Below are 23,195 nucleotides of genomic sequence, written 5' to 3' on the forward strand. Positions count from 1 at the left end.
CGACGCTAACGGGAGCCGGCGCTCAACCCCGCCACCCCAGCGCAGCGGCGGGGCTAAAGGGCGCTGCCCACCGCCGAGGCAGCGGGGAAGGCGGGGGCTGCGGGGGCCGCGGGCGGGCCGGTGGCTTCCGCCCGGCGCGGCGCATTCCTACCCCGTGAGTCAGGGCGGCGCGGCGGGATGCGGCGTCCCGCGGCCCCGGGCGCTGGCAGCTCCCCGCCGGGACTCTCAGCGCCCAGCGCCGCTCGGCTCCCGGCTCCTATTTGCATGTCGAGGCTGTGAATGGCGTGCCCGCCCGGCCGGCCCCTGGCACGGGGGAGGAGTCTCCGCGCCCTCCGCGGGCCGAGCTCGGCGGCGCCGGTCCCTTAAGCCGCACCGGGGGGCGGCTCGAGCCGAGCGGCCGCTGCGCTTCGCCCTCGCCTGCACGGTGAGTGCGGGGCCGGGGGGACGAGGGGGGGTTGGCCGGGAGGGGCGTCCCGGGAGGGGCATCCCGCGGGGGCCGTTCCTGCCCCGCCGAGGTACCGGGACCGCGCCGCTCCGTCGGGCGGGGAGCGGCCCGCGGCGGCCCGCGGGGTGAGAGCGTGGCCGGGGGCAGGTGCTGCCCCCGACCCTCGTGCGTGGATGTCGGGAGCTTGGCGATCTCAGTGCTTTCGGCCGGAGGTGGAGGTGCGCCTTCACGGCTTGTTTCGGCTGATCCGAGTCCACCCCATCCCCACGCTTTCCCAGCCGTCCCTCCCCTGATGCTGGCACCCAGTCGCGCTTTGGCAGCGACTTTGGGAGATGATCTGGTGAAAAATATATGGCTTTTTACATGTTAAGGTTAGTTTTCCTGCCGGATTGAGTCTCTGAACTGAGTTCTCACACTGTGCACTGCTGGCACGAAAGCAAGGGGATCACGGCAGCCTGACGCGAGCAAGACCAAAGCTTTTGCAGGGTGCAACTCAGTGCCAAGTCCTTTTGGAGCAGCCCCATCCTGCCACACGCATCCCTGCAGTGCAAAGTGCCCCATGGGTACATTTTGCCCTGTGTTTTTCTCCAGTGTAACTCAGGAGAGTTGAGTGGCAGCACAGATGAGTTCTGTCTGCTGCTCATCCTGGTGCCCGACTCGGTTCTGTGGCTGCTGCTTCTCTTGCAGGTTGGCTTCGTGGCGGGGTGCACGGTGCCGGTCAGAGATGTCTCCGAGCCGGGTCTTGGAGCAAGCAGGAAGTTGTTTCCTTTCTTCCTGTTTTTGTCCCCATGCCTGCTAATTTCCTCTGGGAAGAAAAGTGCATTCTGCAGTAAAGGGAAAAAATAGTCACACGTAACGGGAAGGGAGAAGGCAGCAAAGTTTCTGAATGAAGCACGGCACAAGGAAGGAGCACAGGGTGTTAACTGCAGTAACGCTGATAGGGCAGCAAGGACAAATACCTGCCTGTGGGCTGTGACCACGGGGAGAAAAATGGCCCACTTGGGACAAGCTGGGGAGCAGACCCTTGGAAGAATTGCATTTCCACTCCAGTGTATGAAGGATGTTGCTCTCCAGCTGTTCCATCTCAGTGGTGCAGGTTTGCAGGAGGAGCTGATGACTCGTGCTAGATTGGTTGATATAGTTGGAAGAAAGAGGTGAACTTTAGATACTTCCTTTAAGCTTTGATTGTTAAATGGACTTTATGAAAGGGCTTGTCTGCCTTTTTTTTTAACCCTCAGTTGCTCTAATAACAGCTATCATCTCTCCCTCCTACTGCATCCCTCATGTCCTTAAATCCTCATGGCTGCTTCTGCTGCTTAGCCCAGGTCTCCCCTGTGTGTGCAGGCTCTTGGGAGCCTGTGCCATTTCTAAGCTGGGATACTGCCAGCTTTCCAGGAGGTGCTGTGCATTTGAAACAGGTCCCCAGCTTTTTTCCTGGCCTCTGTGCTCATTTGCCCTGAGCCCCCAGGAAGGCAGCGGCTCTGGCATGTGGACGTGTGTCCATGCTGTTCCTGCTTCTGTGTGTTCCCATGAAAGGACGTTGATGCTGTGCAGCGTAAAAGCAACTCCCACAAAACTAGTTCTGCTCTGGGACTTCCCATGACAGGCCCTTTTTTTTTTTTTTTTTTAAGCAATCCACTTGCAAGAGATCTGCCTACAAACTGGCTTTTCAGGTTCTGGGGAAAGCCATGGGTTGGCCCTGGTCTCTGGAATGTCTTGCTCTGTGCTGGGTAGGCTTCAGCCAGGGGGATGAGCTTTGAATGTGGAGAGTGCTGCTGGCCTGCAGAGCACAGCTGAAACCTCCTTTCCAACAAGCTTGTCCTCTCTGTATCTTGGTACTGAGACCGTGTGGCCCCGATGTATCACCTCAGGCAGGAATTATGTCCCTCAGAGAGGGCCAGCACCTCATCACTGGACTTGGCAGACAGCTCGTTTCACTTTCGTGGCAGGGACTGCGGCGGCGGCGGCAGCGGCGAGGTCGCCAGGCAGGAATAGGAATTCCTTTTGGGGTCATCAGTCCTGTTCCTCTGGAATCCAGCCCCGGAAAGTAGCCAGCAAGTCCCAACATGTTCCCTTGAGAGAGGCAGGGTCTGCTGAGTGTGGCATGATAGGACAGTTTATTCTGGGCACAGAGCCCTCATGCTCAGATATAATTAGTAAAAGTTTGATTCTCTTCAGTGTGTTGGATCTCTCTGCAGTGCAAACACAGCCTGGTTAGTGCTGAAGGCCTGAGGTGGGCAACATGGCCAGGATTACCAGCTTGTTTTCCTCTTCCATTCTATGTGTCCAGCAAGAAGTTGAGCAGAGTGTGTGTTGTGTGAGCCCCGTGTTGCTGGGGATGTGCCTGCCAAGCAGGACTGGCTATGAGCTGAAGATCCTGCCATTTCTTTATCTGTCACTCTACAGCTTTTATCCAGCAGACTGGTCTTTTGATAAGATTCTTCCCTTGTGGTTGCTGCCTTTCTTCCATAGCTATCTCTGGAGGCCTTGGCATCCCGTGGAGACCGTACATCTTTCTCAGAGTTTCCAGCATTAACTGTGGCCTGACATGACACCTCTGTTAATTGCTGTCCCTGCAGCCACCCGCCTGTCGCCTGTATATGACACGTTTCAGTAGAAACACTTAAAACTCAAGGATGGATTCCTTCCTTAACATTTTCCCTGAGCTCAGATGTGGATTAGTTTCCTTTCTTTTCAGTTGAAGAGGCGCTGAACTCCAAGTTTAACATTTATCATCATCTAGTTGGAAGGAAAGGAAACATGAACTGTGCAGATCTCACACAGTTGCTGTGAGGTTGACTCCCAGCTGCTGGGTATGTACATGTTGGAGTTTTAAGGAACCCACAGAATGCATGTGTTGCCTGCCTGCTCAGGGAGCTGTGTTACATCCTTTTTGCTGTGTGAAAACATCTCAATGTGTGCTATGTGTGCTGCAGCCTGAATTTAATGGGATTTGTGTCTGGGTTGTGGGTAAAACATCCCAGTGCTGCTGGGAGGTAGGATGGAGATGGTTTCTTTCTACAGAGCAGGGGAAGCCCTGGTGTCCAGGGTTGTGCAGGTAGTTCTCTCCCCGGTGGTAGGCTTTATTTTTAGCCTTGTGGTTGGTTCTTTTGTTTTGTTTTATTTTTGTTTGTTTATTTTTTGTCTCGTTCAGAGCTAGCAGACCTGAATGGGCACCAGGTTGCTTACTCTGCTAGTGCTCAATAACTCCCCTCTGAGAGAATAACATGTAAAAGGGACGGTATTAACCCTGCAGCTCTTAGTCCCAAGAGATCAGGCAGGCAACAGGCAGATTTAACCTTGGAAGGAAATGGATCTGTTTGGCAGCATTTCCCATGGTCATGCTGGCAGCTCTGTTTCCATGTCCTCGAAGAACCCCAAGCTACTTTGGTGTGTGATGTGTGCTTAGACCATCCAGGCCTGCTTGCATGGAGTTGTGGAGACCCTCCCTGTGGTGCAGCCTGAGCTGGGCAGGGCTTGCCTGCCAACCTCTCTGTTTTCCCAGGCAGAATGTTTGTGCCACTGGGAGTGAGGTTTCCACAGGGAGAAGTGGAAATGCGTCTGTGCTGAGATTGCCCATTGTCATTTCCTTGGTAGTTCAACTTCAGGGATTTCCGACTGTTTGCTCCTTTTTTTGGTCCTACCCATCTTGCTGCTGTCCAGGACCAGTTGAAGCTTCAGCTCCCACCTCTCATCCTTGTTTCAGTCCTCCATGCTGCTGTAGGAAGGAGGAGGTGTTTTTTTTTTTTTTTTTGTTTTTTGTTTTTTTTTTGTTTTTTTTTTTTTTTTAATGTGTGTTGGGATGATGCAACAAAGAGCAAATCAGCAGCTGAGTTTTTGACCAAATCATCCAAACTATGGTCAAATCCTTTTGAGTAACAGTGTCTGTTTCCCACTGGGTGAAGACAGAGAGCTTATTCTTCGCATTTATCTTAGTGGTCCAATCTTCTAAAGCTGTAAGAGTGCACGTTTCATTGCTTGTGTGCTCTACTTGCTGCACAGACAGCAAATGTCACATTGACATAGGGCTTGTTTTTGCTGTAATTTCCTTTGGATGCACTCTTCAACTATCTAGGTAAACAATTTATTTCAAATATAACTACAGCTCCTTTTTGCCTACCAAAGAAATGTTGGAAGTGCGGTGATGCAGACCTGAGCAGCGGATGTGTTCTTAAATTCTGGGGCCTTCAGCAACAAACAGACCTTGCCTTAGTAATCAGAGCATCTCTAAAGCACAGTGTTTATTAAAGGAAATGTAATTTCTTCTCAGTGAAGTCTGAGGTATCATTGCACAATACTTCCCTGGCACAGTAGAGCCTTCCCAGGGGGAGAAGAGATAGCAAGCCATGCCTGATCTTGCCTTTTCTGGAAAGCTTACCTTTGCCACCTCCTCCCCTTCCTGTTTCCACTCTGCTCAGAGCCAGCCCCTTGCTCTGCTGGTCAGCAGCAATCCCTGCTTTGAAGGTTTGCTTTCCTTTCAAAAGGAACAATCCCTATGAGGTCATCCTGAAACTGCACAGGACGCTGCACTTACAGTCCTTCAGGTCTGGCACTTACTTGGCTTTGGCTCAGTGAAAGTTAGAGCTGCTTGGATTTTAAAATCTGGAGGGCTCAGATAAATGCAGCTTCTGTATTTGGGGAGTTACTGCTCTGTAGCAGTCAGCACACCGGAGATTTGTTACTCTGTTGCTTAAATTCAAAGCCTTAAAGTGAACTGTAGAAAACTGTGAGTTGTTTTGCCAAAAAATGTGAGTGTACCTTCCTTTTCCCTGGCTGTTCTGGGACTATAATTTCAGGAAGAACAGTGGGCAAGGATGTGCCATTCACTCAGACTGAAGAAGTATGGTTCACTTAGAATTGTAATATTTTTTTTCTGCTAAACCAAGCTAGAATTCTGATTACTTCTATTTGCATTATGAATGAGTTGTTGCACTGGGCACACGATGAATGTGCAGAGGTGTGCACACACCTGCAGAGCAAGACAAGCTCTTCCTGCAGCTATTTCCAGTTGCACACAGCAGGAGATGGTGTGTGCCTGGCCATCAAGCACGAGCCAGGGGAGAAATCAGAGCACCAGAGTGGCTCTCCTGTGTCCTTGGCTACACCAGCTAATGGTGAAGGACAGCAGCCAAACCAGCTCTGCTCTGAATTCCTGGCTGTTTAATTGGTGCTTTGAAGGATCTCCCCCAGGAGATCCTTGGCTGCTGTGGGCATTTTTTATTCTCTCACTTGTGCCCAGGTGAGCAGAACTGTGGTGGTGCTGGAGAAAGCAGGTGTGTAATGGGGAGTGAGGATGCTCTGAGTTTCAAAGGAACACTCCAAGAAAGCTGTTCTGAGTGGCTCTGTGGCTTCCATCCTTCCTGAATATAAAGCCTGTCTTCTGGTGGCTCCAGTGTTTGTTATTGTTATTTCCTCTAAGATTTTTTTAGGTTGCTATTCAGAGTGGTTTTATGTAACTTTCCATAGGAAATGTTGTCATTTGTGGCAGTTTTGATCTCTTTTGCCATTGAAACATTTTTATTTAGCACAACAAACAGTGATTCTTAGCTGCTTTTAGTATCCAGAGTCTTTGCTGTAGAGGATGAGTAGCTTTTGGTCTAATATAATTTTTGGTTTGGCTTATTGTGATCTTTTTAGGAGAGTTGCTTTTCCATCAATTGTTTATTGATATTGTATTTTCTAAATGAACAATGTTGTAATCACTAAGACACATTACCAAGAAAATGGCTTTTGGGCTGGGTGCACAGACAGCTGTTCCAAAATCAGCCAGAGCCAGTGTTTACTTCTGTCCTGAGTGTCTTCCCATCTTGCCTTGTGTCCTGAACCTTTACAGTACTTGTGATGAATATGAGAGTTGGTAGAAAAAACCCTTCAAAATGCAGAATTTCAATGAAAATAAAACCTTTGTTGGGTTTGTCTTTTGTTCCCTAATGTGGGGTCATGGCTGCACTGACAGAAGCCTTTTTGTGACTCTCACCTTGCTGTATAATTGAGGCAGTGACTGTGCCCATGGTACTTGTGGGTCAGCCAGAACTTAACTTAAGCAAGCATCTGCTTCACTAGTAATGGGAATAAATCTGGAACAGAGTCCTCTGAAGTCCCATAGAATCATTTAAATGAGTTAAATGTGCACTGCAATAGTGTCTGTGATCACTTTTTCCTGAAGAAGGTGCAGCCCCATGCAGAGCACTGAGACAAGTGTTCTTAGAGGCTGCTGGGGGCCCCACGGGCTCTGCTGGCTCAGCCCAGGCAGCACTGAGCCAGCAGGCAGCTGTGGTTACCTTCAGCCAGGGTCCAGGAACAAGGCTGCCACAGATGATCCTTCCTCTGGTAGCTGGTAATGGATCTCTGGGTGGAAACAGCTCCTGTGGAGGGGCAGGCAGTGCTCTGCTGGCTTCCCTGAGGAATGGCAATGCTGCTCAGAGCTTGGTGTGCCATCACTGGAGCTGTTGGCAGGTGGCTCATCATGCTGTGCCCTGATGGAGCTTGTAAGTGCCAGGCTGTGACCAGACTTTTAGGATGTGGCTGCTGGAAATGTGGCTGTTGGATGTGGTGGCAAAGCCACAGGGTGTGTCACAGAGAAACATAAACAGGGGGAAGAGCCAAAGTGCTCCAGAAGGTTTTCCACTGCTCCCCCCTCGTTGTTGGTTGGTTTATGTGCAGGCTTTGCCCTTGCTGGTATCTCAGTGGTTGTGGATGGCTCTGGGCTGGGTTTGCTCTGGAAGGTGGGGTTGGAGATCACTCATTGCCCGTGCCCTGCGTGGGCCTGGCTGTGCTTGGCTGGTGCTGCAGACCTGCCCCTGTCACCTGGGCCACACGTGCTTGGCTCCCTTCACCTGCTTCCTTGTGGGTGCTCCAGGCCGTGGGTGAGCTCTGCTCTGCTTGGCTCCCTCCACCTGCTTCCTTGTGGGTGCTCCAGGCCGTGGGTGAGCAGGGGAAGCTCCTCCCTTGGGAGACCCTCTCTGGAAGCTGCCCGGGTGTGAGGCTGGGCTGTCAGCCCTGGAGCAATCTGTGGATGGTTTGGGTGTTTTCCCACCTAATGACCCCACCAAAAGGTTCACTCTGCCTCTGGTGGTACAGTAGTGTTTTATTCCTGTTGCACTCAAACACCTGCACTGAGGGTGCTTCTCAGAAGATTAGAGATGCTGAACCCACCACCTCCCTGGGATAATTGTTGTTGGCTTCCCACAGTGCTACAAATCTGAGTTTTGGCCACGTTTTCAACAATCACTTCAAACTATTGTGCCTTGAGAAGCAGTGCAATCATCTGGCTCCAGCTGCTCTGTTTGTTTCTGTGTCTTCTCCTTTCCTTCTGCTGGCACAAGTGTTTGTGGAGCCCTGTGGGAAGGAGCTGGGGCTGGAATGAGCCATTTTCTCTGCTGAGCTCATGTGGGTCAGTTCCCAGTGTGGATCACCCAACAGCTGTGGGGATGCTGGTGCCAGCAGGAAGAGGAGGGCAGCACACAGGGCTGGGTCACTGCTCCTTCTGTTGGCTTGCATCTCTTTCAAGTGTTTAAGACATCTTTTTAACTGGAATTTTGAGCATTGGTTTCCAAATTCTTGTTACTATTTTGCACTTTGTCTGCTGTAACAAAAGGACCTTGGAGATGAGCCTGTTGCTTGTGAGTGTTTGCATGTTGCAGTTGGGGGTCATCTTTTAACCTATATTTGAAGTTCAGCTACAGATCTGGGGACTAACAGAAATCAGAAGAGCTTTCTGAGCTGCCTGTTTTTCCTCTCTCTGCTATATGAGGGCAGCACATTTTCAGATCCCAGGTGAATCTGCTTTGAAAGCTTTTAATGCTGGTGTTCAAGTAGGAACTAAATTTTGTCTGATTTCCATCATAACTTTCATGTTTTTCTGAAAATCAAGAAAATAATTTGCTCAAAGGGATATCAGATCTCCTTTCTTGATCATGGGATTGGCTCATGTACATTCAGACTTCACTGGTGGATATTTTCATTACCTGTACTTAAAACCCTCTATCTCTGTATGCAGCTGAACCTTTTCCAAGTTCAGTGGGTCCCATCTGAAGCTTCTGAAGCTTTGCACTCCTGCTGTGCCTCTTTGTACACCATCCCTCTACAAGGCTTTGCCTGAAATACCAACCCAGTGTAGCTTCCCATTTCCTGTCTAGGGGTCTGCCTGGCCTCTTCCAAACCAGGCAGTTTCAGCTGGTATTTCTCAGCTCATTCAATTCAGTGCTTCATGGTGAGATCCCCAGTGGGGATGGAGTAGGACAATTTCACACAGGCAGGGGGGGACAGCTCAGGGCAGTGTTTGATGGCTCACCTGGGCTGCTGTCATGCTGAGCCATCACTGAAGATGTTGTCCTACCCTTCCTCTCTGGCTTGCACAGGGCTTATCTGGAATTGTCTGAGACTCTTCAGGCTGCCAGATCAACAGGAAATAATTTACTAGGGTTAGTTTGTGCTGGTAAAACACCTTGTGGAGTAAGGCAAGCACCTAGCTGGCAGATGGGTTTGCTCATGAGCAGAAGCCAGAGAGAGCCCTGAGGAACTGCTGCCTGTGTGATTTGGTGCAGGCTCTTGGAAGAGGCATCAGCCTGCAGCAGCACTCAGGCACAGCTCGTGCATGGCAGAGAGCAGTGAGAGGGACAGTGGGGTGTGTGTGGGAATGGCAGTGCTGCCAGCTCCCTGCAGGGCAGGGCCCACAGGGCACTGTGTCTGCACAGCTCTGCCAGGCTTGTGCTCAGACCCAGCTGCTGCTGCTGTGGCAGCCTCACAGCATTGCCCAGCTCAGCAGCCAGTGCTGGGAAGCAGGAGAGGGCCCTGGGCAGTGCTGATGCCTTTGTTTCATTTCTCAGGTATTTTCTTAGGGTGGGCAGTGGTGGCTCAGCCAAAGCTTGGGTGTTGCTGTGCCCTTAGCAGCTGTCCCCAAGAGTGGCCTGTCCCACCTTCCCTGTCCCTGCCTGCCCTCAGCCCCTCCACCTGGCCTGTTTCAAAGGGCTGGCTCATGCCTGGTGTTTGGGATATTGTTTGGAGCTCCTTGGGTCTGATCCATGCTAGATGGTTTTATTGGCAGCCTGAAACCCCACTGCTCCTCTTCTCCTTGGACTTCCTGCCTTTTCCCTGCTGTGCCAGCAGCAATCCTCCTGGAGAGAGAGGCTCAGCCAGGAGCTGTCTCCCCTGGCTCCTCCTGTCTGGAGAACACTGGGAGGATCCTGGTTTCTTTGCTGGATTCCTGTGCCTCAGCCAGACCCCTTCAGGTACATGGGGCTTGCCTGGGACTTTGTGTAGCAGGCACTGTAAATAAGATTGTTGCAGTGATGAGGTTTGAAAAATGGAGAAAAACAGCTGGAGTCTGAGCATGGTGCTCAGATTGCAGTGGAATAACCCCTGGGTGTGTTACTCCTGGGGGTGTCTGGAGGAACATGCACACACTGTGCTGGAGAGGAGCAGTGCTGTTGGAAAAAGCAGATGCTGTTTGTTTGTGTGGTAGTGTTGAATTAAGTTGGGGTTTTGTTTTGGTTTGGTTTTTGTTTGGAGTGTTTCTTGGGGGGGAAAAAAGCCAGCTTTATTTTAAATGGGAATGCTGATAAAAATGGAGATTTTGGAAGAAAAGAAATCAACATGGGAATAGCTTCAGTTGTCTGTTTAAATGGAAGGATGGTCTTTCTTTGTAATGACTGTGCAAGCTTCTAATTGTATTTAGGATGTCTGTCAGTTTTAGGAACAATGCTCAGGCTTCTGGAGAAAGCTTTTCCTTTGCTCTTTGGGTCAGTAGATTTCACTAAGCAGCTTTCCTTGATCATGTGCCAACTTTGGTATTTAATGTGCTCTCCCCTTTCTTAGCCTGACCCACAGCACAGTGGATTTGCCTTTCATTCTGGTTCTGTGACCTTGCTTTGGCACAGACCTTTTCAAGATGAATTTCCCAGACTATCTGCCACTGATAGGTTTTTTCTTTTGTTTGTTTATTTTAATTGAAATGGACATTATTAATAATTTTTATGTTGCTACCAGCTGATCAGTTAGAAGAAGCTGGATTTGCAAATACCTCTTATTCGGCCTTATATTTGCATATTCCTGAGTTTTGTGATGCTGGTAGAACAAAGTCCAAACTAAGCAGGTGCAAGAGGTCTGAAACAGCCCCTGTATGAGGACTGAGCTTCTGCATGTGGGTGTGGGAAGAGGGGATGGGAGGAAGAGCATGGGAGAGATCTGTAGAGTCAGGACTTCCATGGAGAAAGAGGATAGGGAAAAGCTGATCATTCTTCTAATCCAAGAACTACAGAGCAGCAAGTGAAGCCAGGAAATGGCAGGTTTGCAGATGAGCTGGAGCAGGCTTGTCACATAGCATGTGTTTCAGCTCTGGAGCTTTGTCATGTGCAGTTATGAGTACTAGAAGTTTGCTTGGATTAAAAAATGATCTGGATAAATTCTGGAATAATAACCATTGGATGGATGTAGAGATGGATACAGAACTGTTACATGCAAAGATATTTCTGGCACAAGAAGCCTGTGAGCTATTCACAGCACATGCCATGGCTCTGTCCTGGGAGAAAGGACTGTTGAGTGATCCTGTACTCCTACCCTGTGCCAGGCATCCTCAGCTGGAAATGATGAACTGGCTTTAGAGGGACCTGAGCTGACCCTGCATGGGTCTGTGTGTTCCCTGTGCTCTGTGTGTTCCCATCCTGCTGCTGTTGGTGGCCTCTTGACAGTTCTGAGAAATTGGGATTGATGGTATGGGACCATTCAAACAAAATATGCATCAATGCAGTCAACTTTGAAACAAAACCCACTGGCCTGATGAAATACATGGACACTGGACCCTGAAACATTGACCCTTAAAGTAACCAAGGGGTCAGTGTGAAACAGCAAGTGCTTTCAGTGCAGTGCTGAGGCAGAAATTAGCAGCATTTGGGTGAGGCCAGGTGTGATAACGGGTGTTACCTGCCATGCAAGGGCTGTTGGACCATGGCCCTGTACATGTGTGCTCACAGCTATGCACTGATGCTCATCTGGTCTATATATCCTCATATTCAGCTGGATCCACATTCAGGCTCCCTGTTAACCCCTGGAGACCTGTCTCTCATGACCATACCCCAGGCCTTTTTGTGCTTGGGGCAGAGGCAGCTGCCTGACCTGTGCTGTGGCTGATTATTCATACAGAATTCACAGTGCTTGCCCTGGCAGGGCCTGATGCAGTCTTGGGTGTTTGTAAGGTTTATTTTTGGCCACTCCAAATGCACGCAGGGAGCTGGGAATGCTGAACAGCTCTGCTTTCACTGCACTCTTTTACTGGGAAATGAACCTGATAGTGAGTAAAGAAGGTTGAACTGGTGGGGGGATTTGATCCTACATACTCTGTTTGCAGCCACTCTGGAAACTCACCTGAGGTTTAAATACTGAATGCATTTAGACCATTATTATATATGCATTTTTATGCTTTGCTATTTAAAGAACTATTTAACTGCTGAAGCGGGGAGAAAGCAGAGCAATCCATTTCTCTTTCAGAATGTGAATTTCATCTTGAGATATTCACCTTGCCTAAAAAACAAAGTTGAATCAACTTTGGGGGTAATTATAAGGCCACAGGCTTTACCCCTGTGTGTGTTTGTCCTCTTTGGCAGGTGTGTACACCCTGGAGATCCCATGTGCAAGTCTGCAAGGGTGGCAGGGAAGCCAGTGAAGATACATGAACATCACTGTCTGTGGTCTGTGTCAATTTAGGAGGGGAAACTCAAACCAGATTTAATCAGAAGTCTTTCACAGGGTTTCATGTTATTGCAGCAACTTTCAGGCCATACAGGCGTGATTCATCCTCTGCCTTCCTGGCTTGGCCCCACTGATTGATAGAGCTGCAAATCCTACACGTTTGTATTCTTTACACCCAGAGCTCCTGCTCACAAAGGCAGCTCTGTAGGTAGACAGGAAGGATGTTGAGTGATGTTGGCTCAGTGGTGAGATGCTGGAAAAAGCAGAGTTGCTACTTTGGAGGCTCTGAATTTGCCCTTGAAGGCTCAGGAAGGAGGCTCTTGAGTTGTGTGAAATAGATTGTGTTTGGTTGTGCCAGCGTGGTGGCTCTGTCTCTCTTGGCTGGTCTCTGATTAGGACACCTTGAGGACACGTGGTGTTTGTGATCCTTAGAGGTAAATGCTGAAGCTCTTTGCTGGAGTATTTCAGGTATGAGAAATCTGCTTTGCTTTCTGACCTCACCATGAAGACAAATTTGCAAGACCTGTCAGTGAATCGTGTCTCATAGCAGATTTACTCATACCAAGCACAGGCAGGAGTTCCCCTAATACTCTCACTGTTCTTTTCTTACAGGAAGTTAGAACAGTTGTATTTAGCCACCCCTGCAGCTCGGCAGGGAGGGAAGGAAGGATTTGTGTCCCTCTCATGCACAGCGCTGCATCTGTGCAACAGGACTGTGGTGCATATATGAAGGGCATGTCTGTACAGGCTAGATCATGAATTCCCAGACTTTTGGGGGCCTGTGGTATTTGCTGAAACCCAACCTTCATCCACCTACAGCTGAGTCCTCCCTTTCTGTCGTTCTGGCTCAGCTGAGCACAGCACTCCTGGCAGCTGGCCCAGCCCGGCGACTGAACCAGCAGCTGGCCTTCAGCTCCTTTTAGATGAGATTCTCTTCTAACCCAATCCAAATCATCCCCCACTCCCATCTGTTGACCTCTTTCCCCCCTGCCTGCCCCCCTGCCTTGTATCTTTTGCAATGGTGTGTGCAGTTCCCTTTCCAGAGCAGCTGCAGCAGCAGTGGGAAGATGGTGGCAATGCCCTGCAAGGCAGTGCACGTTTCAGACAGCCAGTGCCTAATTTAGGTTGGGAGGGACCCGTGCAGGTTGACTGGCTCAGCCACTGCAAGGCTGGGATAATTCAGGCAGCTCAGGGCCTTGTTTTGTTGCATGCCAAATGTCTCTGAGGGTGGAGATCCCTCTGCTCCTGGCCCAGGACTTGGCCTCTCTCAAGGAAGAATCCTTATGTGTTAAACTCACTCTGCATTTAATATAAATGGGCTGTGTTAACACTGTAAGAGCACTAAGTTTTAATTCCAGCAGAGTTTTTCTCCTGCTCCCTGTCAAAGCATGTGTGCCTGCTGATTTAACTGGTTGCTTATTCCATCTGTCCACTGTGGTGAAGAGGCTGGGGCACTTGATTATTTTTGTCCCCTGTGGCTAAGGGCCATGGGCCAGGCTAGGGCCATGCAAGGAGAGAGCCTGGAGGGAATGGAATCTGTTGTCCCATTCAGCACACATGCTTCACTTGAAGTTGTGTGTGTGATAGGAAAGGAAGAAATACAAACTTGTAGTGTAATTTAGGCTGGAAAGTACCTGTGGAGGCATCTGAGCTGATCTGCCTCCAGTGAAATCTGTTTTCTCTGAGCATGCACAGTGAAGTGGGTGCTCTGCCAGCCTGAAGGACTCCTGTGGTCCCAAACAGGAGGGCAAAACTGCAGCAGAGTGGGCAAGATGACAGCGAGTCACTCTGCTCACTGCGGCGTTTGGATTACACAGCGGTTTTTATTTAAATACCATATCATTATTATTTATGTATGAAAACCACTCTTAGTTCAGGATTAGTGCCAGTTCTCTAATGTTCATGCTATACTGGTATTGCTCTGTGCACTGTATTATGTTTCTAGAAAATCACTACATTTAAAAGAGATTAGAAACAGCAATGAGAAATGGCCACTTGTTAATTGCTAAGTGGTGGGTGAGTTGGAAAGCGTGGTGCTTGGCTTTGGGTGGGCAAAAAAGGGTGTTGGTGAGTCACAAGCTGGTTTTAGAGGGAGGTCAGTGGCTTTTGATACTGCAGTTACTTAGCTGGTTGGTCTGGATCCAGATCTCATTAAGATTTAATTCATGGCTTATTCTTAAGGAATCTGGATCTCACAGTAGTCTCAGCAACAATCTTAATGGGAGGCAACTCAAACTTGTGGCTGCAGTGTCTGTATCTGGCTCAAGGTTCTGTGTCCTTTAGTGTCAGGTGCTGAATGAGCAGTGTGGGCACAAGCTGTGAGCCCTGAGCCCTCACGAGGCACTTGGGGAATTCATCCCCTGTAATAAGGGGAGGGGTTAGATGCAAGTGCCAACCCCCCTAAAACAAAGCACAACCCTAAAAATAAAACAAATTCTAGAATAAATTCCTACTCGGCCTCTCTCTGAGATCTATGGCCTGAAAAAGCATTGTTACAAAATTTAACTATAGGAATGCCTAGCTCTACCCTTTGTCCCCCCCCCATTCCCCCCCAGCATGTTTTCTTCATGCTTTCAGGGTATGTTTAACTATGCATCACACTCTCTGCCCCATCAGACAGTCCATGAAATGTAGGATAGTTCACATCATACACTATGCCTCTCCATCAAAAACCCAAACATTATCTCCCAAACAGGTGATATTTGGTTGGTACCCCCACCAGATTCATTCTTGTTTCAGGTACCATATAGCCCAAGTGTGCCTACCTATGGCCAAGCCACAAGCGTTACCCACAGACCCAGAAACTTATCTGCTGTGCACAACACAGATTTAATTCATGGCTTGTTCTTAAGGAATCTGGATCTCAACAGTGGTCTCAGCAAAAATCTTAATGGGAGGCAACTCAAACTTGTGGCTGCAGTGTCTGTATCTGGCTCGAAGTTGTGTGTCCTTTAGTGTCAGGTGCTGAATGAGCAGTGTGGGCACAAGCTGTGAGCACTGAGCCCTCACGAGGCACTTGGGGAATTCATCCCAGTGGGGCTTGGGGCCCATCAGTCACAGCTGGGAGGAGAACCCTCTGCTCACCCTGCCAGCATGGGCTGTGAGGGATGAGCCAGATTCCCTCCTGACTCCGGTGTCTCTCCTCTCCTAGGCCTGAGGACAAGCGTGGGACGATGTCGGAGGCGCGGCACGACAGCACGAGCAGTTTACAGCGCAAGAAGCCACCATGGCTGAAACTGGACATCCCGGTGCCAGTGCCCCTGCCCGTGCCAGAGGAGCCCCCCCAGCCCGTGCAGGTACTGGAGGGAGGGTTATGGAGCTGGGGAGGGACGTGCTGGGAGCATCTCTGTGCCTGGGATCCCCATCAGGGAAAGGCAGCGTGTGATGGCAGGTGCTGAGGCCACATGAGAAGGGGCAGAGCCTTTGAGTAAATTTATGAGCAGTAATTAACTCCCCTTGAAGGGGATGTGGGAGGGATGAGGGTGGGTGGCTGATGTACTCACATCAGGGGATGTGAGTGTTTGGATGTGGGCATTGTGAGAAGTGTCTTGGCTGGGATATGAAGAGTGAGGTATACAAACAAGCATTTCTTAAGGGAACTGGAGGAGTGAAGGTCTCCCAGACAAGCATGAGGGCCTGGAAGTGCTGGAGCTTGTGCTGAAATGAGCAGGGTATGAATCTGACTTATGAATAGCCAAGATAATGACAGACTTTCATCGGTAACAGCAAAGAACAGTTATTGGCAACACAAAGCTGTTAGCAGCAGGAGGAGCATAAGAGGACCATGTGGGATGGGAAATACATAACATTGAGAAGGGCTGAAGTCGAGATGAGGTGATAGGTTAATAGGAGCAGTGCAAAGCATGAGTAAAACACCCTCATTTGTGCTGGGGATAGGGAGAATATCACAAATACCTGCTACAAGGTATTAAAAACTGCTGTAGGTGTGACACCTGGGTCTGAATGCTGGCTGCTTGTGTGGCCTTGCTGCAGGAGCAGAGACTTTGTGCGCCAAAGGCAGAGCCAGAGGGTTCTTGCTGCCCAGCTTCATGGGTGTGTACAGGGCCTGGGTTCAGTCAGTTATATGAAAAAAAGTTTAGTCATTAGAGAAATGGAGGGTTATACAGCTTCCCTGGAGGGGGCTGAGGACAAGCTTGTCTTAAGAGAGAACTTCTCTTGCAACAGCAACAGCAAGAACTGTCCTCTTCATCATTCTGTGATCCAGGGACTCAAATGCACGTCACTTATGTGACAGCTCCTGGCAGATAAATCTTGGTTCTGGTCTTCCCTTGGAAGGAAAGAGTTTGGAGGTCAGTCTGTAGGCATTAGAAGAGGAGTTCAGGGTTTTACCAGTGCAGGTTGAAACTTCTGAATCAATTATTTAAGGCTCTGATGGATCTTGCCTTATCTGGAGTCTCTAAATCCAGCTGGGCACCTGGAGGGACACTCTGTGCTTACGATGGAAGCTGGTGGAGGTGATGTTCTCTGCACAGCCCAGACTGTCAGGATAAGAGTGCATTTTGTGCACCTCTGACTTACAACCTGAGTATCTGTGTACTGCTTTTACATAAAAGATATCAGAACTGTTAATGTAAGTGGAAATCATTAGCTTTCTGGGCTAGAGAGGCTGAAATACTCTTGAGGCAGAGACAGTGTCTGACCAGAGGATCGATCAGAGCTTCCCTTGCCAGAGGGGCAGTCTGCTCAGCCTGCCCTGTGCAGATGGGACATGGTGTCTCTGCTGAGCTGATAAAAATGAAATCCAGAGCAGCCCTGGGGAGGCAGATGTGTGAGCTGAGAACAGTGTGGAGAGTTGTGTCACATTTGGTAGGTGACATTTAGCCATGACACGTGAGTGTGCCCAGGCAGTTAGGCTATGAACAAAGCCTTTCCCAGCTTGCTTAGGCTGCACCAGGCAGCAAATGCAGAGCCACCCACAGCTCTCACAGGCTTTTAGTGCAGCTCCAGAGCCACTCAAGAAGCAAATCCCACTGACTGCTCTTCTCCTGACCTTGTGGAGTAGCCTATTCTCTTGACCTTGTGGAGCGGCCTAGGAGAGTGTGATTTGGGCAGACAGCAGCCAGGAGGATGTGCTGCAGGAGCTCAGGCAGTCCATGTTGAATTTTTGACATGCCCACCCCAAACCCTGACTGTGATTCCCTCCCTTGCCTCGCAGCCGACGCGGCGCCAGGCGTTCCTGCGGAGCGTGAGCATGCCGGCCGACAACAGCCGCGTGCCGTCCCTGCCGCACGACCCCGCCAGGAGAGCGGGGCTGCAGCGCCAGACCTCCATCACCCAGACCATCAAGAGGTGAGGCACGGAGCTCCTGGAGCCTGCTGCAGTCTGTTCTGCCATCCTGCAGCTGTGCATTTGTGATTCTCTGCTCATCCCGTTGCCTGTCACAGGGTTAGGTTGGGTCCCTCATTACCTCGGGAGGTGGTGGGAGGGTGGGTGCAGGTTGGTCCCCAGTGTAGAAGCCCAGTGATGCTGTACAGCCTGTCTGTAGTGCATGAGGAGGCAAGTCCTGGGAGGAAGATGCTGGTGACCAGGATAATGAATGGTGTTTGCCACTTACAGACAGATTTTGGCTGCCCCCATGCCCTGGGCCTGTTTCTCCGTAACAGAATGTGTCAGGCCCTGATGTTTAGCTGTGTTTACTGAATGACGAGGCAAGTCCTGAGAGGAAGATGCTGGTGACCAGGATAATGAATGGTGTTTGCCACTTACAGACAGATTTTGGCTGCCCCCATGCCCTGGGGGGGCTGTTTCTCAGTAACAGGATGTGTCAGGCCCTGATGTTTAGCTGTGACTGTAGGTGGGGTGTGCTGGGTGTGCTTTGGTGCAGTGTCTGAGAGCACATGGATGCTGGGGGAGGCAGAACCCATTGGAGCTGTGCAGGGCTCTCAGCAGCTTGGCTCCTAGCACTGGCTCATTGGCAGGTCCTTGAGATGGCTCTGAGGGTGGTGGAGAGCAGGGAGAGGCTGCTCTGGTCCCGTGTCCCAGTCCTGCAAAGGGTTGTCATTATGAGACTCTTGACACATGGCCACACAGAGCTGGATGCTCTTTCCCTCACCATGGCAAAGGCTTATCCCAGTTTGCCCAGAGGGAGTGGCTCTCCCAGCTTCTCTCCTGAGATGGCTCATTTCTGTCTCTGGCAGTGTCTCAGGCCTGCCTGGATCCCAGGAGCATCCCTGGAGCTCCAGGGGTCAGGGGTACTTTCAGCCAGCCAGGCTTTGCCCCCTCACAAAGGAGCAGCTTTCCAGCTCTGGGAGATCTCCCACACACTGTTTTCCTTTGCCTCAGACCTTCCCCAGCTGCCTTGGTGCTGAAGCTCTCCTGCATCAGCCCACTCTGATCCTGCTTCTTGTGAGGTTGGGAGGGCTGAGCCTGTGAAGTGGTGTCTGCTCTTTTCAGGGCTGTGGGCAGCCTCTGGGGCTGCTGAGGCTGTCCTTGCACACCTACACTGCCTCCTCCCTTGCCTCCCTGCTCCTGATGTGTTCCTTGCCAGGACAGCTAGGCAAGAGAACATCAAGGGTGAGGGGGTATCCTGGGAGGGTGCTGTGGAGGCCCTGACAAGAAGCATTGGGTGGAAGGGCCTGGGTAACCTGTCCCAGAAGTCCTCACAACATGCAGTTTGTATGTAGGGGAGCGAGGAAATGTGAACTGCTTTGGTGCTACTGTGACAAATTTACTTTGGGAAGGATTTAACAAGGAGCAGAACTGCAGGAGATGCACACATTACACAACACTAGCAATAAAAGCATGAAATGAGTGGATCAGAAACAAGGCCAGGGAAATGGAAAGTATCAAGGCCTAAATCCCTGTTTTCCATTTAGCAGAGCTAGGAATACAGTGCAGAATGCAGACCATACATCCCTAAATTGTGTTTTGGGATTTGTTTTGTGAGTCCAGGAAGGCTGACTGCCAAGTTTTCTGTTTAACACAGCCCTCAGAATGCACAGAATGTGAAACTGCAGCAGGACTCCATACCATCTTCCCTGGAGGACACAGATCAACTGTGAACATAAAGTCAAGCCTGTGTAGTCCAGAACAAGGCATGGGAGTGATTCATATTGATTCATATGAAAGCATCTAACACCATTTCCAGTCTTCCAGGGTGTCTGAGGTGTCCATGCAAAGCAGCAGATGTGCCACAGATAAACTTGTGCACTAGGCAAGATCCTGTCAGGGCACCAGTCACCTGTCTCTAAGCAGATCATATCACAGCCTGCTGACACCTCCATGGTTTGACACTGGTGTCCAAAGCCAGCTGTGGAATTTGTAGCTGTGTCTGGGCTGAAGAAGGCAGGTCTTACAGGAGGAGCTGAGGGGGTGGCAGTACCCCTGGTACCTTCCAGAGCAGTGTGAGACACGTCACAGGTGCACCAAGAGGATTCAGCAGCCTCCTGGGTTCAAAGATGCTGCTGCTGGGTTGGCTTGAGCTTGGTTGTTTCTCTTAGGTCGTGCTCTCAGCTCAGGCCACTGTCACATTCCGTGGGGCACCACTGCTGCCCATGGGGCTATGGAAGGAGATGCAGTGGCTGCTCCTCTCCAGAGCCCTGGAGGTTCCTTCCCCTCAGCTCTCTTTTCTTTGCAGCAGACAGGTTCGGTTTCAGAGGAGTCAGACCCTGCCCGCCCGTGGGCACCGGGGGGGCAGGAGCTCCCTGAGAAAGCGGCAGTCCCTGCCCCGATCGTTCTTCAGGTACTGAGTGTGAAACCCACCCTGCATGTGTGTGCCAGGGCTGTTGTGAACTGCACAGAGTCTGGCTGCTGCTGAGATCACATTGCCTTCCCAGGACTGTCCAAGGGGCCTACAGACAGGCAGAGTGAGAAAGTTCATGTGTGCCTCTAACAGAAAACAATTGTCACTCCTACTAAATGTGTAGGCAGCTGTCAATAAGTAGCATGGACTAACAAGCTGTCCACCCGCCAGCCTCACTCCCTCCTGCCTTTCCTAACAAGCTGTCAACCTCCTGGTGTTCACCATAGCTGGAATATCTCCCCAGGGCAGCCTTAGCCCAGCCTGCCTTTGCTGGCAGCAGTGCAGCATATGTTGGCCCCAAAGCCTTCTTGGGGCAGGAGGGGAAGGAGAGGAAGCAGCACCAAACAGATGCTGTTGTGTTGGTCCAGAGGAGCTCAGAGTTGATTAATGGAATACAGCATCCACTCTTTCCCTGTTGACATCATGGCTTCTTCTAATGCAAATGTGACTGTCTTCTTTTTGAGGTGGAGGTCTTTGTTTACTTAGCACCAAGGAGATGAGCCACTCCAGGAGTCCAGGGCACAACGGGCCCATTGACCATCACCCCAAATCTGGAGCTTAGGAAACTTTTAAACCAGACAGACAGTGTGACTTGGACCTACTGCCCTGTATTCCTGTCTTACCATCCTGCCCTTGGCCAGCTGCCACTCTGGCACTGTCACCACCTTTGGGGCTGCTTGTGTTTGGCCTTAGGCTTTCAAGGCTGCTTGGCTCATCGTGACAGAAGAGTGACAGCTGACTCTGATGTTGGCTGTTACAGTGCCCTGGGGACTCCATAGGATGTGATGGAGTTCCCCAGCTGAACAGAGGCATTCTGCATCTTCCCAGGGTGCTCCAGATGCCCTAAACTCTTTAGTGGACTCTTTTGGCTATGATCAGGGAGGAGTGGGACAGCTCTTCACCCTGGCCCTGGCGCAGCAGTGGTCTCTGCCAGTTCTGGAGTGTTCCTCACAGTGCCAACAGCTGTGGTGGTGCTTGTCCTTCCAGACCAGTGGGAGCACAGTTTTGGAGATCTCTGAGGCTTGTATGGGCCCAAATGACCCTCAGCTCCTCTCCCTTTGAGGCCCTGTGTACAGGCTTGTCACCCAAGGTCACCTTGCTGTTGAAATCCTGGTAACAGCAGTCTGTGGGGAGCCCTCTGAGTGCTCAGGCTGTTCTGTGAGGTGTGTGTTGTGCCAGAGCAACTGGCAGCTTGACCTCTGTGCTATGGGCTTGGTGGGTCTGTCAGGGCAGGGGCTGGCCCTGGGCCTTTGCTCTGGATGGAAAGGAAGATTGCTCCAAGGAGATGTGGGTCTGTGGAGCAGAGAGGTGCCCCAAGATTATCTCATAGCCCCATCTCCAAAGGCTGGCACGTTGATTTGCTGGTGGCATTTGGGTTTTAGCCAGCAAGGCTGTGGATTTCAAACACACCTTTTGACATGGTGGCAGAGCACCTTCACCTGTTGGTTGATGGGGTTTTTGCTTGGAAGGGTTCAAAACCACTGGATTAATTTCCTGTCTCCATTGCACTGTCTCAGTTCCCATGTGTGGCCTAATTCTAGATTTATCCCAGTCTTTACTCCAGTGTGTATTTAAATGCTCACTTTGTGATCTGTGAGGTCTTGCTTCTCAGCAGCTGGAGATCCTGCCCCTGAGCAGGAGGGCTGAGGCCAAGGGTTTGGATTTGGCTTGGACTTTCAGGTTGCAACACCTGGGCCAGTCAGCTGTAGGCTGAGAGCTGCTTGTGATCCCCTGAGGATGGATCAGCCATGGTGGGAGCTGCTTGGCAGGGCTGCCATGACCCCTGTATGTTTAGGGTACCAGCTGTCCTGCAGGATTTGAAATAGGCTTTTAGTCTGACTTATCCTGATCCCTCCCTGCCTTCCTGGGATTTTGCTTCTGATCCACTGCTCTTCTGTGGCAGCAGGCACTTGGCAGCCAACCTGCCTCGTGGCTGCAGCCTTGTGCTCCTGCTTCTGCAACCAGCAGCTTGGAAATGTGTGTGTCTGCCTTTGCAGAGACCAGAGCTGCAGCAAGTTTTGCTCTTAATGCTGCCCTTGAGGAGGTTAGAAACCCTGCAGCATGAGATGGAGATGTTAGGGAGTTTCTGGGAGTGTGGAGGGGAGGCTGGGAGAGAAAAGAGATTTCTGGTGGCTTTTGGGACAAGTTACAGAGCTATGAAACAGTACAGTCTCACAATGGGGACCTAAAGCTGGCCTGAAGATGGTAAGTGTTTGCAATAGATGGTTTTTAAAGTAAAAAAAAACACCTTTCACCAAGTTATTTTCTGAATTTCTGTACCATTTCTTTTCCTTTATTTTTAGAAAAACTCGGAACAAACTGTCCTTTGCCCACAGTGAATGTCTCCTGTCATTTTTCTTCTGTCTTAAGAGACAGAATGCTGTGGATGGTCAAACATTTCTGGCCAGCATCTGTCAGGTTGCTAAAACCAGCTGAGGACAAGCTGCGAGATGCTCCTGGGCAAGAGTTCTGTCTTTGAATTGGGGTGGGCTGGAAGTGACCACCAGGGCTTTGTCTTTTCACCTGCATAGTCCCAAGCAAACATCCTTCTTCTTAGCACTTGTCTGCTGGCATCTTTCAGAGGCACAGCAGACTGGTTTGGGGTGAGCAAAGACAGTGATGCCACTCAGAAATGGCAGAGGAAGAGCCTCCGCCACTGCAGCCTGCGCTACGGGAAGCTCAAGCCTCAGGTCATCCGGGAGATGGACTTGCCCAGCCAGGACAACATTTCTCTGACAAGCACAGAGACCCCTCCTCCTCTCTATGTGGGACCCTGCCAGCTGGGCATGCAGAAGGTGAGTAACCTGGGACAGAGGGACAGAGGGACAGAGGCAGGGCCATGGCTGAGCTCCCTGCTCGGTGTGTTCAGCGCCTTGGCAGCTGTGACCTGTCTGCGGGCTGAGCCCTGCCTTGACATGTCTGGGCTCTGTTCTCAGACACTTCTCACAGCCCAGGTACAGTTTGGCAGCTCTCACCCCAGCAGCCTCTCTCTGGTCTCGTTGGCTGAGATCCCTCAGCTGTTGTGGTGGCTCAGAGCTGTGTTTGTCATGCCGTGACTGTGGTGAGCAGGGGTGTGCAGCATGAGCAGCAGCTCTCTGCTGCCATTTTGAAGGACAGAATTGTGTTGTACCCAGAGTAACCACTATGTTGGACCCAAATGTACAGTAGCAGGGCTGGAATCACTGGGGACATTTGCCCTGCCCCAAGCAGAATGCAGGCTGTAGCACAGCTACTGTCCCCATAAAAGCCTCGTTATATTTTAGGACCTTGAAAAGTGTCTCTTGCATCAGTGGTCCTAAAGCT

General features: G+C 50.6%; 1 protein-coding gene across 2 annotated transcripts in view; it reads left to right on the top strand.

The window, feature by feature from the left end:
- The first annotated feature begins 356 nt into the window (after positions 1-356).
- RHBDF1 (rhomboid 5 homolog 1) overlaps positions 357-23,195 on the top strand; it is a 36,903-nt gene continuing 14,064 nt past the window's right edge. Inside the window, exons 1-4 of one of the 2 annotated variants that reach the window (XM_066561112.1) lie at positions 357-424; positions 15,282-15,426; positions 17,307-17,440; positions 22,474-22,687. In XM_066561112.1, the coding sequence (XP_066417209.1) occupies positions 15,304-15,426; positions 17,307-17,440; positions 22,474-22,687 (471 nt within the window). In that variant the 5' untranslated portion in view covers positions 357-424; positions 15,282-15,303. Of the gene's footprint in view, positions 425-2,732; positions 3,259-15,281; positions 15,427-17,306; positions 17,441-22,473; positions 22,688-23,195 lie in introns of those variants that run through there. The other variant, XM_066561113.1, reaches the window with a different exon arrangement.

Source organism: Molothrus aeneus, chromosome 16 (assembly GCF_037042795.1).
Source record: "Molothrus aeneus isolate 106 chromosome 16, BPBGC_Maene_1.0, whole genome shotgun sequence".
NCBI classification, from domain to species: Eukaryota; Metazoa; Chordata; class Aves; order Passeriformes; family Icteridae; genus Molothrus; species Molothrus aeneus.